Raw genomic sequence first — 19,627 nt, 5'->3', positions numbered from 1 at the left:
TTAAAAGTGGTGCAACACGTTTACGTCAGATGTGAAGCAGGTGTTTATCAGCGGTGAGAGCTGTGTTCTTCGATTGGAATCTGAAAGTGAACATTTGTTCCGCTGCGGATGCTGTCGCCGCATAATCGATTCGGTTCAGATTTCTGTTACCATTCTGCGAAAAGTGCAGCGTAGTAAAATTCGTGGATTATTTCCTTGGGAATGGTATTTTTTGAAGCATTGAATATGTAATTTTGCTAAGAGATAGAGGAAAGTTACTTATTCATTCCTTACGTTATTTTAAATGGCATCCTTTGGTGTAGTGCTGTCTTTCTGGTTATTCAACCGACATTATCCACCCACCTTGTTGATTTTGAATATTTTTATCATACATGATTTATGGTTTATTTGTATTTGGGCTTGGAATGAAATGATGAAAGCCCTGAATTTCATCAATGTTAAATTTTGTAGATGAACAAAGAAGTTTTGTATGTAATTCCAGACGATTGGTGAACAACTTTTGAGTTGTCGATTACTCCAATTTGAAAAAAAATTAAACTGAGAGAAAAAATTGGATTTAAAATTAAATACATATAAAAATTAGCAATTACAACGCCATATGATAGTCCTTCGTTAACCTCGTACAACACATTTTATATGACTTATATGTATTCCTCCTTTCAATTCATATTCACACTCAACTCACGATCGATCGCTTAGTAAGCCATCCTTCCCATCCTTCAGAGTTGTTAACTACAATTTTCAAAAATCAGGAAGAATGGGAATAAAAATGGGGATAGAAATCCGGATACCTCATATAGGGTTGTCCGCAAAGTTCGAGAAATCATCGTTTTCACAGTGAAACATACATTTGTTCAATTTTATATTCACAGTTTTGTTTCATTTGTTACGGATAATTTTTATTCTGATAAAGTTGAAAGTACAAAAATCATAAGAAATCAGAATCATTTGAGAAAAACAGACAAAATTGAGTGTTTGTCAGGTTATCAGGGTAAATGTCAAAAATCTCGGGAATTCTGAAAAATCAAGAAGGATGGCATCTCTGCTTAATTTCAATGTCATTTAATTTTGTGTTACTTCATTGTACAATAAATTTGGTTTGAAGCAAATATGCGCGGAAGGTATACATGCGAACCAACCTACAGTATTACTTTGTAGTGTAGGACCAAAACCATCCAATTGAACCTCTTACAGGAAAAAAAAAGTTCGTCATGGGCTATGTTCGATTTTTGGAACAATGATTTCCCGGTAAACGGAAGATTGGAGAACATACCTCTTGATCATTGGGGTTTCTCTAGCGCCAAAAATCAAGATTACACCAATACATAATGGTCCAGAAGATGCATTTAAGTGGAAATTTGCATTGAGAGCTCGACAGTTATTCTATAGACAAAAGTCGTCTTCGACAAAGTTGTTACACATGATAGAGCGCTCATTTTTATTTTATCAAAAATAGGGTTACCAAAATTGTCGATGAGATAAAAAATATACCTTTCTTATCTTTATAGATAGAGCAGAAAATATCATACTTTTGAAAATCACACATCATGTAGAGTGAAATATGTTCTTTCCAATGATACTATTAAACTTTATTTATGTTTTCCCCAGAAAGAATGATAGACGTTTGAAAAGAGCGTATTTTTGGGAAGAAATATAAAAACATTGATTGAAGTTGAGATACTGACATGTTCTGCATCGCAAAATGTTTGTATTAGTAAGCTCTTAAAGTCTACCGAAGACAGTCTTACAAATGAAACACAAATTTCTAAATTTCTCGAGAATTAATCAAGCAAATGAAACGAAATTTTCCGTGTGGAGGTTTTCGGGTGCAATAAAGGATTCTATGGTGGTTAGATATCCCTCCCCCCTCTCTTAGGGGGGGTTGCCATACAAATGAAACATAAATTTCTGTATTACTCGAGAATTAATCAAGCAAATGAAACCAAATTAGGCATATGGAGGTTTTGAGGGTACAATAAATAATTCTATAGACAGTCCACCCCCTTTTCTAAGGGTAGGGCGGGGGTGGTGGTTTGCCATACAAATGAAACAAAAATAAATTTCTGGATTACTCGAGAATTAATCAAGCAAATAAAACCAAATTTGGCATGTAACGTAAGGAGAAACATGTTATTTGCACGTGGTTGGAAAATCTTGAACGAGAATTGTGTCTGAAAATAATCTGATATTATAATGTCAAGTTTTGGAGAAGTACTAGGAATTTTATAGCAAAAGGTAATTTTAAAGGGTATATTAGAAGATTAATCAATGAATAATTCTGCGATTGGACCCATGAACAGCGCTTAGTAAGAAAACGTGGATGTGACAACTAAAAATAAATTTTGGGCGGGACGAAGTTAGTTAGTCAGCTAGTTTGAAATATAAAAGTTAGAGCAAAAAAACAGTTTTTTTCGTGGTGACCCTAACACAACTAAGAAAAAAGGCACTATATCGGTTATTTCAAGAGATAGAAAAAAAACTTTGTTCTACAAAGATATCACAAATAATTGGGGCTACAACATATAATATGTGATTTTCACAACTATGTTATTTTTTGTGTTCGAGTAAATTAAAATTGAATTCATGAGTTTTTGGATGAAAACCCATCAATGTTGACAAATTCTGCATCGCAAAATGTTGGTATTGATAAGCTCTAAAAGTCGTATGAAAACAATTTTGATGTAGAATTTTCAATACAAAAGTTAGAGTAAAAAACCCGTTTTTCCATGGCAACTTAGATAGGAGGCGCTAAAAAAACATTGTTGGAGATATTTATTCTTTAGACAAAAATTGTCTTCGACAAAGTTGTTACATCATTTTTATGTTATCAAAAATAGGGTGACCAAAATTGTCGATATAAATATGTCTTAAATAATTGGGGCTACAACATTGTGGAACTATTTTTACCTCTATCTATAAAGATAAGAAAGTTTAATTTTTTATTTCATCCACAATTTTGGTCACCCTATTTTTGATAACATAAAAATGAGCGCTCTATCATATGTAACAACTTTGTCGAAGATAGTTTTTATCTAAAGAATAACTGTCGAGCTCTCAATGCAAATTTCCACTTAAATGCATCTCCTGGATCATTGTTCAATGGTATTTTTCACAGCTTAGTCTCAATGGGTTGATATTTGATAGCTAACCACGAAACCACGAAACCACGAAATTCCTTTATTTTCTTATTTTTTTCTAGTCACGTGCTATCCCGCCGAAATAGCACCAGAAAATACTGGAACCCTTATAAAATATTTTATTGTTAAGAATACTGATGATAATATTTTTCAAACAGCATTTGTTTTGACTAAGCATTTTTGTAATTGAAATGTTGCTCCAGAGCTGCCTAGCATTTCCAACTCAAAGTGCATAAATCAACATTAATGTGACACTGCTTTCCAAAAAAAAATTTTTCGAATTCGATTGTCTGTTTTCGAAAACATGCCGCAGGAATACGTTGAATAAAGTGGTAATACATCTTACTGCTCATTTCGAAATTATAATTATCTCCACAGACGCATAACAAACGGAGCGCGAGAGAAAATCTTATATTTGGATCATCTTTATCACCAACCCCATCTGATTAATAGCTTCGGGATGTTCGGTGTTTTAGCTGTGATTTATGAATAATTACCTTTATCTAATTTGAATGTATCAACGGTCTCTTCTGATCGGTACCATTGGGCGTCTCTTCTCGACTTCTCATTTTTTACGACGATCAAATGTATACCTACAGTGAACGGGAAGCACCTCTCGGCCGCAGCAGTTTTCGGTAAATATAAAAAGGATGATGAATATCGAGGAAACTCCCCCCACTGTGCGCACACGCGGGGTGAAGCGGGTTCCCCCGTTCACTTTTGGTGGAAGAACGCGCCCTCAAAACTGGAAATGAGTGTGCAGCGTTGGTTTCGTTGCTCCAACCAAAGAAGTTCGCAGTATCCTACTCGGCAAATGCATAAATCTAAACTGAAGTAATTTTTATCAATTAATTATGTCGTTTTGAATTATTCCACTCTTGATCGTATATATCTCCGTTTAGGATGGCCGAACGCGTGGGCGAATGAACGTACCTTTTTTGTCTGACTGTGCTCTTTGTGGCTCCAATGTTTGTTGTGTTCTTCAGTTAAAAATCAAAATGATTTTTGGTTCTGTTTTACTAAACTCAGCCCAAAACTAGTGCAACATGGTTTTTAAATTGCCGTCATTGATATACATTCGACCAAAACAAATTAGTGGATTAATACAGAAATTTTTGGGTGCAAAAACATTGGCCAATGAAGCAACTTTTCATACTTGAAATCTCCAAGAAAAATATAGACGACGTTTTGGAAAGGGCAACAATTTTTTGCTTTACAAAAAATTCAAACTCAAAAACTATAAAACCTTAAAAATTGTTGTTCAAAGAATGAAATGTAACAAATTGTATACTTTAAAAAGCTTGGAAACAATACACTGAAAAAATAGGAGGAGATCTGGCGTAGTGATAACGTCCATACCTCTCACACTAAATGTCACGAGTTCAATTCTCACTCCCGACATTCTCCCAACAAAGTGTTGAAAGTCACTATAAGTACAGAAAAAAAAACACTGAAAAAAATGTTACGGTACCGCGGTACTGCATGAGGAACCATCTTTAAAATAGTGAACTTTGAGAGGTTCTTGATTGTTTAACATCAATTTAACATGTAATCATTACAATGGATGTGCAGTGTTACCATAACCACCATTCTTATTACTTTGTTAACGATCAGGAGCATCTTCAGGTCGGTTTTCTCAAATGAAGAATAGTCCAACAGTAATCAATGATTGTAAAGAAATGGTTGAACATCGAGTAATAAAAAAACTTTGCTCATACAGAGCATTGAAGACCGCAACACAGACAAACTGTTTTTTCTGCGTGTAATAAATAGTGATGCAATATTTATAACACAAAATATCAATTATCTTGATAGTGTATGAGTTGCCGTTACATATCTACAACCGGCATGTGTCAGATCCGGGATATTGCCCTTCTGGGTATCCAACGGAACACGTTTCCGACCATTTCCTCTCAGATTTATAGGATCTATTTCTCGGTTATTTACAAAATCGCCATGCGTAAATTTCCTAGACACATTGATCATCATCACCGGTTCAGACAACAGCAATGGGGGCATGCGTTTTTTTTTTGTTTGAAAACGATTCCTTGTTGATCGCGTTCGTTGCGTCATTAACCGCTCATTCCCCGCTATTGCTGTTTTCCAACGCATCGATGTGCGAAAGGATACAAATTTCTCGCATGAGCGATCTTCAGCCCTAGCCGGGAAAAAGTTTTCCGCGGATTTCTCATGATACCCAGAGCGCGAGGGCTGTCTAAATGAGCCATGATCCCTCTAGTCGCGTAGATGTAGTAGAACAAATAACTCGCGTTTCGCGGACCGACGAATCGGCGAACAGAACTGGTAAAATTGGGGGGGTGGAAGAGTATGTAAATTCTTCAAAAACATGGTTTCGCTACGAATTATTCAAATGAATTTACATCATTTTTGTAACCATGTTCCACATTAGACCATGCAAATTTTTCGCCTTGCTCGCGCGCGATTGCGATGAGGGAAAGAGAAGGGAAAAAAACGCATTATCTCCACGCACTTAGGAGAAAAACACAGAATTGAACACACGCACTTCGTGAGCCAGTGCCTAATGCATCACTTCGCGAAAAATTCATGGTGGAATAAACAATTAAATTCGCTTGCATTATAAAAAAGAGCGAGAAAAAATGGTGGAGATCGCGCGAATTTATCCCCATCTGCCCTGACGCCTCATTTTGATAACGCTTTCGGCGCGCAAGGGGGAGAAAATTATGTTGTAGCTTTTGGCTGGTGGATGTTGTTTTCTGTTTCCATTGAATGCTCTCGCTAAAACAACAACTGGTCCATTCGGGTGAAAAAGTGCAGCCTAGACCACGCGAAGAATTAATAATACAACAGTGTAGTACGACATTCCAGACACTCGGGAGAAACAGTGGTAGGACAAGATGGATTACTATTAACGGACAGACTTTTTTTTCGACTTCTTAAAGTTACCGCCATTAAAAGGTCAGAAGACATTTTTTCTCGACAGTAATTTTTCAAAGCAAAAAAAAAAACAGGGATAAACTTGTCTGAAGTGCAAAAAATAGGTAGCTTAGTAGTTTTACACATGTGTATAATCAAACATAATTATTATCATTTTAGCAAAATAGTACGTGGCGTGTTAATAACACAATAAGTACAGAATCACACTTTTCTTGTATACAGATATTTACCTGCGATGTATCACTGTATCACATTGTCTGAACCGTGTATTGAACGATGCTTAGCATACAACTGTTAACGCGATGTTTATACCATTCAGTTCAATGAAGCGTTCACTGAAAACGAAGAGGATTATCCGCTCGTAGCTTCTTCTACAATGGTACTTTGTTACACACTTTGTTGATGGAACTTGTATGAACAATTGGGAATAATAACAATAGTTATGTGATTGTTTGACTCAGTTCTGTTGTTCAGGCAAATAGAAAATGCACCACACAATGTCTGTCTAAAAAGAATACCGAATTTAGAATTTCCACGAGTTACGTCCATTTTCGATCTTATTTTGAGATTCCATTGGGATTATTCAATATTGGTTTCCAGGTCTTAACTATAAACCCATTATTCGTCACCAATTGCGACCCTCTGCAGTATATTTGGATCGTCGCGGACAGAGTTATACACTGCCGTAATCTTGCAAAGTGACGTAAGCGCCAAAGTTGCTGTTTTTCTTTTTTTTTGTTATAGATCGATAAACAGTACCAAATACTTTCAGAAAACTGTGAAGTTTTGCAGAAATGTGAAAAAATGACTCCGCAAAAGCTTGAAAACGGAGTGGCGTAAGCGCCATTTCCACTATGATGAGACGTAAAATCAAGTTGATTGTGATTTTTTATCTGATCTGATGGCATAAAATGAACGGGTTGGGACTGTAAATTTCATACAACATTTTTCGTAATGGACGTTTAGCATAATGATGATCACTTTTTCGAAAAGCTTGTCATACAAAATGTTTTGATGAAAAACAGTCCATTCCCATGCAGTGCTACATATACAATAACCATCTTCTATTAGAACTGATAACCATGCATTTAGAAATTTAGAATAATTTATCCTAGATTGAAGTGTATTGCTGTTAAAACTCATTGAATTAACTGTTGATTACTTCAGGCATCAAAGGTCAAAGCTTCTTGACGATGTTTACTTTCCTCGTCTGACCAATTCCTCTTTCGGATGAATTGAAACTGAGCGTTGATTGAAAGGTAAATGACGGATTTGGTAAACACCTGCACTCTTCTAAATTCTCCATCAAAACGCTTCCTGTAACAAAACTCAAAATATCCTCGCGTAAACTGTATCTGTTTTACAACGGATAATTTCGGACGGCATCGTCTTATTTAACAAGGACGTTTTCAATTTCATTTTGGATTCTAAAAAAATCGGTGCTGTCCATAATAATTACAATCGAGTTTTCAACTACGTTAGTCTGCTCAACGCAACGAAAAATGTGTAGAGCTTTTCTCCCTGATGCTTCCTCAACACTCAACGGTGGCATGTTGGCGAAAAAAATGGAAACAGATTCGCGAGTACTTTGTTGGATGTACGCCAATCGGTTATGGAAACAGATTCGTTGTTTCCGCAACAAACTGGCGTTGGTAGTATAGTTGAAATACAACTGCCTTTTTCAGAAATCAAACCGATGCCAATGTTTTTCCATCAAGTGTAGGGGAGATGGAGGTAAGACGGACGTGTTAAGGAAAACTTCAATTATATCTTTGGAAACTGATGTTTTCCAAAACATAAAATCAGTTTCTTACAGTTTAATATACTGGTTTTCGAAATAATTGACCAAATGTTTTATAAAAATGTGTTTTTTCATCCGTCTCACCCGCGGTTCCCCTACACATTTCGTACAGATCATATTTTCGCATTGTACGCGTATGATGATTATACATGAAATTTTGAGAAAAACCTCGCACTGAAAATTCTTCTCTCGGGCGTTTACGTCGCTTCGCGAAATCACGGCAGTACAACTCCTTAGCAATGTGAAAGCGATGCTTTTTTTGGTCGAATTGCAGTGACCGGTCTCATGTACAAATCATTGGTAATAATCGAATGGCACGTGACAATCGATGTGTTAAGGTCCTCAGCAACTTCTCTAATGGCGATTCGACGATTGGCAAATACTTGTTTCTTAACTTTATCAATGTTTCCATCTGTTGTTGACGTTCTTGTGTACTGGATCGTACGCCCTTTGTCGTTCACATCTAATCGGCCCTCTGAGAACATTTTGTACCGCCGATTAACATTGCTTCGGTCCAAGATAGGTTCTTTCATTTCTGCACTTAATACCTCTTTGCCGCCTGAACTGACTTGATTATATATGATTCGATTATACAATTTACAATTTCGGACTCGATCATATACAGTTTGAAAAAAACAAATCAAATTGAAATAGAAATTTGTAGAACGAAAAATGAGATTTAATTGGATTTTCACAGTGGAGTAAAAATCTTGATTTTTGAAGATTATGATGCAATTCTCACCAGGAATTGTTTATAACGAAATTGCAGCGGAACTAAGGGCGATAGAAGTTGGGTGTCAAAGAAGAACTCGTAAAGCGGCTAGAAAGCTTTAATTTGAATGATAGAAATAATCATTTTATTATATTTTTTTTTAGGATAGAATAATAACAACATATTCAAAACCACATTTTCTAAAGTTTTTCACTTCCAAAATGCTATTGAAATCCAGACTCTCCTCTTTGCCTCGAGTGTCGGAAGATCGGAAATTAGGACACACATTCTGCATTCCGATACCGATTTGGAGGAATTGGAAGAGATGATAATCACTTGGAGCTAGGTCCGGACTACACGATGGATGCAATAGTAGCTTCTGGCGGGTCATCAAAGATGTGTGAGGCCGAGCGTTGTCCTGGTGGAAAACCACACCATTCCTATTGATTATTTCTGGCCGCTTCTGGTCAATCGTCTGCTTCAAACGGTCAAGCTGCTCACAGTAGAGAACCTAGTTGAGAGTCTGGACATAGTTGAGCAACTCATAGTGGATGATTCTCTTCCAATCCCACCAAACACACAGCAAAACCTTCCTGGCCGTCAATCCGGGCTTGGCGATGGTTTGGGCCGGCTCACTGCGCTTCGACCACGACTTTTTTCGCTTTAGGTTGTCGTACGTGATCCACTTTTTATCTCCAGTCACCATCTTCTTCAAAAATGGGTCGAGTTCGTTCCGTTTCAGCAGTGCTTCGCAGACGTTGATTCGGTCTAAAAGATTTTTTTGTGTCAACTCGTGTGGCACCCATACATCCAGCTTTTTTTGGAATCCAATCTTCTGCAAATGGTTCCAAACGGTTTTATGGTCTATACCCAGTTCCTGGCCAATCGAGCGAATGCTTGGATGATTTCAACGATTTTATCGGTTTCCACGACGATTGGCCTACCAGTACGGGGTGTAGCTTCGACAGCCACTACACCAGTACGAAATCGATCAACATATACTAACATATCGACACTTCTAGCCGTGAATATCATACTAACATTTCATGCCTTCCGCTGGTGACTGTAATGACGTGGTCAGCGTCGTTGTTACCTATTTGAAACTCAAATCATCGATACTTGCACAATGAGAATGATTTGCTACTCCCAAGCGCGTGTTCTTTGTGCAATTTCGCTGGTTCAGGTCAATCACGGAGATCCACTACGAAGCAGGGTTACCATAATCACAGAATAATCTGTATTTCTACAGATTTTTTAGACTTTTGAAAACCAAGAATCTGCACCTACAGATTACAAATTTTTTGGGTTGTGTACAAAATATACAAATTTTGTAAAATAATGTTCCGATATGAGTAACGGTTCGATGACAATAATACAATAATACAAATCATCTTACCTATTTTATTCATGTTGTATTCGAAACAGTCTAAATAAGAGTCTTTCTTTTATGACATTCATATGTAGACTGAATAACACAGTTTTGACATACGACTATGTCTTTGATTTCTATATAGGAGGGTCACTCTACGAAAAATGTATCGATTTATTAAGTGAAAACTCTTAATAAACCGTTATATTTACATCGTTACGCATATTACTTAAAATGGTTATTGCGACATATGTTGTGTTATATATCATTAGACAGGAAATTTATCCAGTATCTGTTTTGCTTAAAACATGAACAGTGAATATAGTTTAAAAAAATAACAATTTGACGGTTTAAATCAATTCGCTCTCAATTCACATTTTTATCATGTAGGTTTTGCTACTAACAATTTATGCAATTGTGGTCCAGGATGTCATAATAGCGAGCATGTTTTTTGGTTAGGTAAAAATGCAATTAATGAATTTAACTGGCTGCTGATTTAGAGCTTGAGCTTGAGCTTGGGTAGACTGTACAATTCGTAGTTGCTCTCCGTGATTGACATGAACCAACCAAATTGCACAAAGAACACACAGAATGACGCTTGGGACTAGCAAATCATTCTCGTTGTGCAATTTTCGGTGATTCGAGCTTTAAATGGTCAATAACGACGCCGGCCACGTCCTTACAGTCACCAGGGGAAGGGAAGGAATGTTAGTATGATATTCGCCGCCCGAAGGCCAGAATGGTCGCCTCTATAGCGTGGTTCCCTAGCGTTTATCATGGAAGGGATAGTTGTTAGTGGGAATGGTTAAGAATAATCAGGATTCACTGCGGTAAGTGATGTGATTAAGTAAACGCGAATTATCGACCATTCGAAAAAAAAAATCTGAAAATCTTGTATGTCAGAACACGCGGCAGAGAAAATAATTATTTGACTAGCTATAAAATCCCGCGAACTCGAGTCGCGATGAGGGAGAGTTAACTGTGGATAGTTAACCTGAGAAGGTAATCGGTATAACTCCTCTAAACCTTATCAAACTGGCGATATATTCTCTTATTCATAGCGTGGTGTGTATTTAACCTCAATTGTGGTGACTGAGAGTTATTCTAGGGAAACCTGAGAAGGTAACCGATCGAACTCTTCTAAACCTCTTCTAAACCAATCGTCGATAAAGTCCGTTAATATTCGTGTATTTTGTATGAAAATTCAATTCTGCCGATTGAGAGTTACTTTTGGGAAACCTGAGAAGGTAACCGAGAAATTTCCTCCAAACCTAATCAAACTGACGATATATTCTCTTATTCAACGCGCGTGTTTATTTAAGCCTAATTACGAAGACTAAGAGTTATTTTAAGGAAACCTGAGAAGGTAACCGATTGAACTCTTCTAAACCAATCCGATCGTCGATAAACTCCGTTAATAATCGAGTATTCTGCATGGAAATCCAAACCTGGCGACTAAGGGTTATTTTTGGGAAACCTGAGAAGGTAACCGATATAACTCATATAAACCTTATCAATCCAACGATTTAACCTCAATGGCAACAGAGAGTTATTTTTGAGAAACCTGAGAAGGTAACCGCGAAAATTTCTCCCAAACCTAATCAATTATATATTATATTCTGTATTCTTCTATATATAAATTATTTTATTCAACGCGCGTAGTGTTTATTTAAGCTCAATTGTGAAGACTGAGAGTTACTTTTGGGAAACCTCAGAAGGTAGCCCAGAGAACTCCTCTAAAATTGATCGGACCACAACGCAACGGCACAACGGCGGACAAATAAATATAAATGTTACAGTACCAAAGAAATACATTAGTATTACATACATATTTGAGTGGAGCCAAACTATAAATTGCCATAACTACAGACGAACAGTATCTACAATAACATGTCAAAATTACTCGAATCCTTTTCAATTCAAATTAGTGTAACAATTTATTCTGAATCTGAACATATACCTCCGATTTCCACATATATTACAGATAAAAACAGACAAACACAGAATATTACCAAAACACACACACAATTCAATAAACATCATTGTTATAGAAAGAAAAACCGATTCAAGGAAAAATAATATAACTCACATAACATTGCAGTTTTAATGTTGACGAGAAAAGTATGAATCTCTGGCAACCCAGATGCTATATATGTTACAAATAAAGGCAAGCATTATACGCATACAAAAACACTTCTGCAGCCGGTGCTGTGACGTTCCAGTAGTGGTGATATCATCACTGCGCCTTTTCAAATCTGCTCGCTGGTATCCCGGAGAGCAGTGGGATATCCCTTTCCTGCTCACGTTGCTGCTGCTCTTCTCCAATATAGTGCAGCGTTTCACCCACACACACACACATACTAGCGGTTACATTAAAACACGAACGAACATGACGGAACCGGACCGAAACAGTTTCACATAAATGCCAGAAAAAACGAATGAATCCGAACTCGGATATTAAATAAAGACAGTGGGAGCAACTAAGACAATTGGTTGTAGTGCTTCGAAAACAACACTTTCCATGAGACTGATGCCACGCCATCATTATTAGACAAAATAATACGACACACAACCAAGCACGTCCTCTTTCCACTACTACTCGCGCGAGACATAAACAAAGATGAACACTAGCAATCGACTATTAAAACAGGCAATTTGAAACAAAAAATGTCCGTCTAAAATATTCAATAATAATATTATGTGATTTTCTCACTCACAAACTAGTTTGCCAACACTGTATTTTGAATAGGGCTCTTGCTACACATACATGCAGAGCATGTGTTGGGCACACAAACGTTTGTTGACATTCGTAGTTTCTATGCAGCAGCAGTGGAGTGAGATTTGAAAAATTAAATTGGAGAGCTAAAAATATTTTTTTTTGTAAAACATATCCCTACATTTGATAAATAATAACCAGTAAGTACATTCTGAAATATCTGCCAACGACAGACATTTGAAATAATATGATTTCATTGCATTAATTAGTGCCTAGGACGTGTGCAGTTTTTGGGTGCAACAAACGCGGCGATCGTGACGGGGAAAAATGGTTCCGCTTCCCCGCGGTGGATAAGCGTAGCGCCAAGAGAAAAGAGTTGTCCGAAAAGCGCCAAATTGCATGGACAAATGCATTGAAGCGGATTGATTTGGTGCCAGAAAAATGGCCATCAACGGTGGTTTGCTCGCAGCATTTCCTTTCAGGTAAAAATGAAAATTTGTTCTCATTAAACTTGTCATAACGTTTTTTTCTTCATTCAGGTCAAAGTGCTGATCTTTTAGATGAAATGAATCCTGATTGGGTACCGAACCAGAAATTAGGTTACAAAAATCGGATGACATCTGCTGCTAAGGACAGATTTGAGTGTTTGACTAGGCGGAGTGAAGTAAAGGAGGCTATCCGAAAGACGTTGGAAACGATTCCGGAGGAAGATTTGCTGACGGCTCCAGGTCCGGTGGACAGAGAAACAGTGCTCGAAGAAGAAATAAAAAAATTGCAATGTGAAATAGAAATTATGAGAGAAAAGCACCACCCATTTCTATGCACTAGTTTCGAAGATTTTAGTCAGAATGATGACAAATGTAAATATTTTACAGGACTAAACTACAATGTTTTTAAGTTTTTATTTGGGTTTTTAGAACCTTATTTCCCACAACCGACTGGTTCGTGTAAGATAACGAAATTTCAAATTTTTATTTTTACTTTAGCTAAGCTTAGGCTAGATTTAGATCTGACATTAATTGCGTACATGAGTGGAGTTCACGTTAGTACTGTCTCTAGATATTTTCGTAAATGTATATACGTCATGTTTCAACGAATGAAAGGGCTTGTCAGTTGGCCGTCTCGTGAATCGGTACAAAATTCGATGCCAGAGTGTTTCAAGCGACATTTCGGTAATAAGGTCTCAGTCGTTATAGATTGCTTCGAGGTGCTCACTGAGAAGCCCAGTGACGTTTTACAAGCTGCTCAAATGTGGTCTAATTATAAACATTCACATACTGTTAAATACCTAATCGGAATCGCTCCTAATGGATCCATTATATTCATATCAAATGGATTTGGTGGCCGAGCAAGTGATAAATTTATCACTGAAAAATCCGGTATGTTAAGTAGAATGCAAAAAGGAGATTATATCATGGCAGATAGGGGATTCCTAATAAGAAATCACGTTGAAAGTGCTGGAGTTGAATTACTGTTACCTGCTTTTACTGTTGGTCAAGATCAGTTGCACCCTCTTGATATTGAAAACACACGGAAATTAGCAAATGTTAGGATTCATGTAGAGCGAGTGATTGCGCAGGTTCGGAATAAGTATAAGATACTATACAAGAACAAGTTTCCAATAAGCACTCTGAAGAATACTTCAAACTTTTGTGAAACTTCACTAGTGGATCAAATTGTGACAAATTGTTGTTGTCTAGTTAACCTTTGCCCCTCTGTAGTCCCTGAAGATTAATCATTGTACCGAAATAAATTACTACATTTTATTGAATTTTTATATACATTTATTTGAGTTTAATACATACATAATACATTGGCAGTCAAAATATTATTTCGTAATTTCCCTTTTTTCACAATCTATCTTTAAAATACCCTCCTGTATAGTATTGGCCTAAAAGTTCAGGCATAATAACCAATCTGAAGAAACTTTCGGCTTTTATCAACTCTTTCTTCAAAAATGTGTCGTCTCGGTCCACTCGCAGTATGACCAATTCCTTGTTTGTCCAAACAACAAAGTCGCAAAACTTAACATTAAGTATATACATCTGCATTTGCACTTGATAGAAGTACTGATGATTGTGGTTCATTTTATATCCTGTTTCCGTAATTTGAATAGGACTATCTGGCCTAGTCACATATTCTTTTATTGTTTTACCGTCTCGCAGGCAATGAGGGCACTTGATTTCCACAGAAACCTCTCCACAACAATCACAAACGGCGATTGCATCCGGTGATGCTCCGAAAAATGGTTTTTTCTCAACTAAGTGTAGACCAGAAGAAGAATAATGGAAATTTAAATGTTCAGCTGCCATTTTTGAACCATATGTCTTTAACGCATCCTTCTCATGGGTACATCCATATCTCGTCGCAGGTGTTGAAAAACGATAATCTTCGGGATAGCAAATTTTTCTAATTAGGTGCATTGAAGGATTATCAATCGGCGTTCTTGTGGTTGCTTTAAATGTAGATGCAGTTGTTTTTCCAACGCGAAATTTTTCCCAGAACCAACTTGAACTTTGTGAAACTCGTGCTATTTTACGAACAAGGGGTCTTGTATAACGCATATTCCTCAATTTACTATTCCCTATTTCGCGAAGCTCGTTGAGCGACTTTCCTCTTAAATTTGGATCAAAAAATTGGCAGAAAAGGATTTTTAACATATTCGGATAAAGATCAATGTCACAAAGGCTCGAGTTCACATTCGAATGCTTTCTTGTATTTTCCATAAATTGGCCAACTGATGGATTTTCTCCGTTATCGATCAATTTACGTATAAATACATTCAACTCTTTCGCAGGGCATTCGGGTATCTGGAAATCATATCTGGAAACTGGTTGATCTTTCTGGCTGAATATGTCTTTAATTTCGCCACAATTAACCGCTTTTTTCGGTGGAACCAACCACCGATTAAGTATATCTGTACACGAAGGTTCATTTTCATTTACTTCTTTACGGGACCAGCACTCGAGAGCAAAAAGCACAGAGCCTACATGAGAACACACTTCACCTAATCCTGCCATACAATTGCAATGTGCAGTTTGAACTGTTCCTGTGGGATCTACCGACACCCAGGTAGATGTAGGCTTTAGGTTAAATTTTTGGGAATGCTTCACCTGCAACATCGTATAGTGAGTAATTTTCTTTACTGAGAATATACAAAACTTACCTGAGCAAACACAATACAAAAACCAGAATCGACGTATCTGGAACCTAAAAATTGTACCCATCCCGCCTTGAAATTTTTGTATGCGTCCAAGCTCTTGAAGGCCTTAAAGCATTTCCGGGTATACGGACTTTCGCGATTTACAAGATATTCCACTAGGTCGTAATAAGTCACATTTTTTGGTAAGGCACTTTTTGAATATTCATGCTGCATCCATTGATACGGGTCGTAACCAAAACAGAATTTTTTAATTTTTTCTGCGTATCTGGCTTTTACGCTAAAATTAAATATTTGAATACACATATCTTAGCATGATGTAAATATAGAGTGATGCGTAATTTTTGTTTCTGTTACGCTAAAATAATTATTTAAACAAAACTTACTCTTGTCGATCCATGTTAATCATATGCAGCTGTCACTTTTGCCTGCCCAACAGACTACTAATACATATGCACGCTGCAAGCGCCCTATGGTAGAATAAAAATACTTAGCTGGGATGTTTCTCGGCTTCTATATAGCATGGCTAACTATTACTCACACATACACAAAACCACAGCATACGATAGGATGATGCGGAAAACGAGCAAAAATCGCGACCGGAATGTTTATTTTTAACAAATGTTGGGTGTTGGGAGCATCAACTAAGCATATAATAATTTGGAAGAAAACTCTACAATATATCCCTTCACAAAAACAACATCACTTTTGGCGTTAAATGGCTTTAAAAAAACAAAACAAAAAAACCAATGAACTGTTAATAGCAGCGGGTTGAGCCGAAACACGAAATACGTTAGGCAACGAGAAAATAAAAAATAAACGCGACTACTCAAGCTATCATAATCTGATATACTCACGTATATCAGATTATGATAGCTTGAGTAGTCGCGATCTTACCGGGCTATAAAATTATTTCAAACAATGTTCCGGACAACGTGGTAACGAAGGATGTAGGTCTTAACTATTTAGACTTGTGTTTAAAAATGATACATGATGACTTCTTCATCTGCATGATTGAATAAACAGACGAAAAGGGTAGTAATGGCTTTAATGGTATTTTTGTGTACATTTTTGAACAGAACGTGGTACCGCGTTATGTCATCTAACCCGTTTAAAGGATACAAGTTCATACAGGAAACGGATTTTCCAGGGCATCCATTTGATGTATCAAAAGAGAAAAAAAAATAGATTTTGAACAATAAAAAATTCAATTTGAATGCAATTACTACACACAATCACAGTCTCATGTCCAGATCCCGTCCGTGCCCCTAGGCTCAGACCCATCAACTTTTTCTTTTTTTTACTAATCACAGTAAATGTGAGTTCCAAAATCTTGTCGTGAAAATCCATTCTGCATTCAAGTTGTTTTAAGTACACCCATACCTCGCTTTACGGCTTAGATACGTTCCACGAAACTTGGCCGCAAAGCGAAAAGCCGTATAAGGAATCGATTATTCTTATACAAATTCATACAAATTCAATCGGATCAGTTCTAAATACGGAAAATGTGTAACATGGTTTTTCATTCAAAATACATATTATCTTTTCATTTTATTTGTACATAAAATAATAACAGACTCCAAAAAGCAACAATAATAAACAAAAATGAAACAACTTCATGTTCCATGGAATATGTATTAATATCGACATCGAAAATTTTTTTTTCTGTTATAGCGAAACCTTTCAGGCCGTAAATCGAAAATGTGCCTTAATTGAAGAGGGCTGTCATGGCAAAATGCCGTATAAAGAGCGGCCGTATAGCCAGGTATGGGTGTATTGAAAATATCTAATAGAACCATCGATACGTTTTATTTATATATTTATTAATTTTTAGTTATCCACACTGCCGTTCTACGCATAGTAGTCCTATGTTACTTTTTGACAATTTTCACTTTTCTTTATGATTCAATGTATTATTTGTGCCCACATTAAAAAAACAACATTAAACTCAATTGTCTCATGTTGATATTCCAACCACAACTTATTATGTATTTTTTGTAGATCCATAATAAATGAATCTTGATCTTGTCTATCTTATGATAGGTTACGGAGAAGGCGATTTTTATTGATTCTCTTGTTACATAGAAGTCAATGAGCTCGAAAATTCGATACGTTTTGACGTAGGATTACGTTTTCGGGAACATCTAGGCTGCCGTTCTACGCATAGTTGTCCCATGTTCCAAAATCAGCAATTGAGAAAAACGCAATCAAAGTTTTCTCACATATTTGTCTACCAAAAGCTTTAAGCATTCCAATTTAGCAATACACCGGGTTTTTTATAAGTACTATGCTATTGTTTAATGAAATGTGATGAGACTCCCTCACTGAATCAATCAAGCTTGATTACGGGTTTAAAAATTCATGGTGGGACTGTTATGCCTAGAATATCAACATGGGATAATCGAACTTGATGTTGTTTTTTGATATACTGGGAACAAACAATAATTTGTTGTGTTTTTCCGACATCGTTTCATGAAAAAATGAGTGATCTGCAACACCTTTGCAGAATATAAATCTCATTGTTATTAGGCATTCGGTAACAAGGTGTACACGTGCTCTGTTAATCTTTTTCTTATTTGTTTGAGAATCAGTTCGTTTTTCCAAACCAGAAAAGAGTGCATTAGGCCTGCTGAAATTGTACTTGAACCGACTTATTCGATATGGATCTACAAAAAATACATGGTGGTACAGTTATGAATAGAATATCAACATGGGACAATTGAGCTTGATGTTGTTTTTTAAAATTGGGAATAAATTATATGTTTTTTTTTGTGTTTATCCGTAAGATTATGCATAAAAACAATGTTTTATGAAGAATAGTCAAAAAGAATGAAATCGTCAAAAAGTAACATGGGACAACTATGCGTAGAACGGCAATAGGGAGTACAAATAAAAAAAAAATGGCCAGTTTTGAGTTTAGGCATTTCATGAGCGATTTATGATATTTTGCATCAATCGGTAATACATTTTCCTTTTTTAAATACATTAATAACAAAATATTAAAAATATAGCGCCCAGTGTCTCTAAATCATGTAAACTATAATCAAACAAATACAATCAACAATTACGAAAACAAAACCCATTTTTTTGCAAGTATAATATTTCTTCAAAGAAGACTAGCTCATTAGGCTTCAATTGGATATGTCGATCATCTGAATCAGTCCAATAGTTCAAAAGTAATGAATTGAACTTTTGAACTACTACGAAACTTTTAGAACAGATTTCTTACGAGTATTTTACAGTTCTACTCCGATCAAGTCAAAAGCGCGAGACAAGCGGCTGTAAATATGAGTTTATAGCCTTGACCCACTTCCCCATTGAGAATGGATCCTTCCATTAGATTACATCAATCGATTAGTTTTCTATTTCGCCCACTCGGTTAAAACGCTGATCAGCAACCGCGAATTATATAATCAATCCAAACCCAAACTCAGTAAATGTGTAGGACTAGTGCAGTTCTCAATGGGAATGGGGGTCTTTTTTTCTGTCCAACTTGTCTGCTGTATACAAAAAAAAACTAACATACGAGACGAAGGGAAGTTATTTGATAGTTTCCACTTGTTTCGTTCTTTATTTACACACTGGTTGAGCATTTTTCATCGCATTTCACGAATGCCACTCCTAAAAGCTTTCCGTTTTCATTATCTGGACACATCTTGAACAGAAATACATGTGTTCTTGAAGTTCCAGTGTGTGCTTGTGCTATTACTTTGTGGCACTGAATAGATTACATGGAGGAGAAAATGAAACTTTAGAGGCTTGTTGGTTTTGTGTTTTTTTTCGTTCCTTTTTTGTATTTATGCTAATAACGTAATT

General features: G+C 36.4%; 2 protein-coding genes across 2 annotated transcripts; one reads left to right on the top strand and one right to left on the bottom strand.

The window, feature by feature from the left end:
* Positions 1-12,887: 12,887 nt before the first annotated feature.
* On the top strand, positions 12,888-15,113 carry LOC129771018 (uncharacterized). Its single transcript, XM_055774256.1, has 2 exons — positions 12,888-13,133; positions 13,191-15,113. Exon 2 carries the CDS (start codon positions 13,217-13,219, stop codon positions 14,384-14,386), a length of 1,170 nt encoding a protein of 389 aa, XP_055630231.1. The 5' UTR covers positions 12,888-13,133; positions 13,191-13,216; the 3' UTR covers positions 14,387-15,113.
* A 122-nt stretch (positions 15,114-15,235) lies between these two features.
* On the bottom strand, positions 15,236-16,255 carry LOC129766490 (uncharacterized). Its single transcript, XM_055767058.1, has 4 exons — positions 16,198-16,255; positions 15,818-16,091; positions 15,422-15,764; positions 15,236-15,267 (listed from the first exon to the last, which is right to left on the bottom strand). The coding sequence occupies exons 1-4, from the start codon at positions 16,218-16,220 to the stop codon at positions 15,236-15,238; spliced, it is 672 nt and encodes a 223-aa protein (XP_055623033.1). The 5' UTR covers positions 16,221-16,255.
* Between the last annotated feature and the right edge of the window lie 3,372 nt (positions 16,256-19,627).

This window comes from Toxorhynchites rutilus, chromosome 2 (genome assembly GCF_029784135.1).
Source record: "Toxorhynchites rutilus septentrionalis strain SRP chromosome 2, ASM2978413v1, whole genome shotgun sequence".
NCBI classification, from domain to species: domain Eukaryota; kingdom Metazoa; phylum Arthropoda; class Insecta; order Diptera; family Culicidae; genus Toxorhynchites; species Toxorhynchites rutilus.
This window is presented reverse-complemented; position numbering and strand designations above follow the sequence as displayed.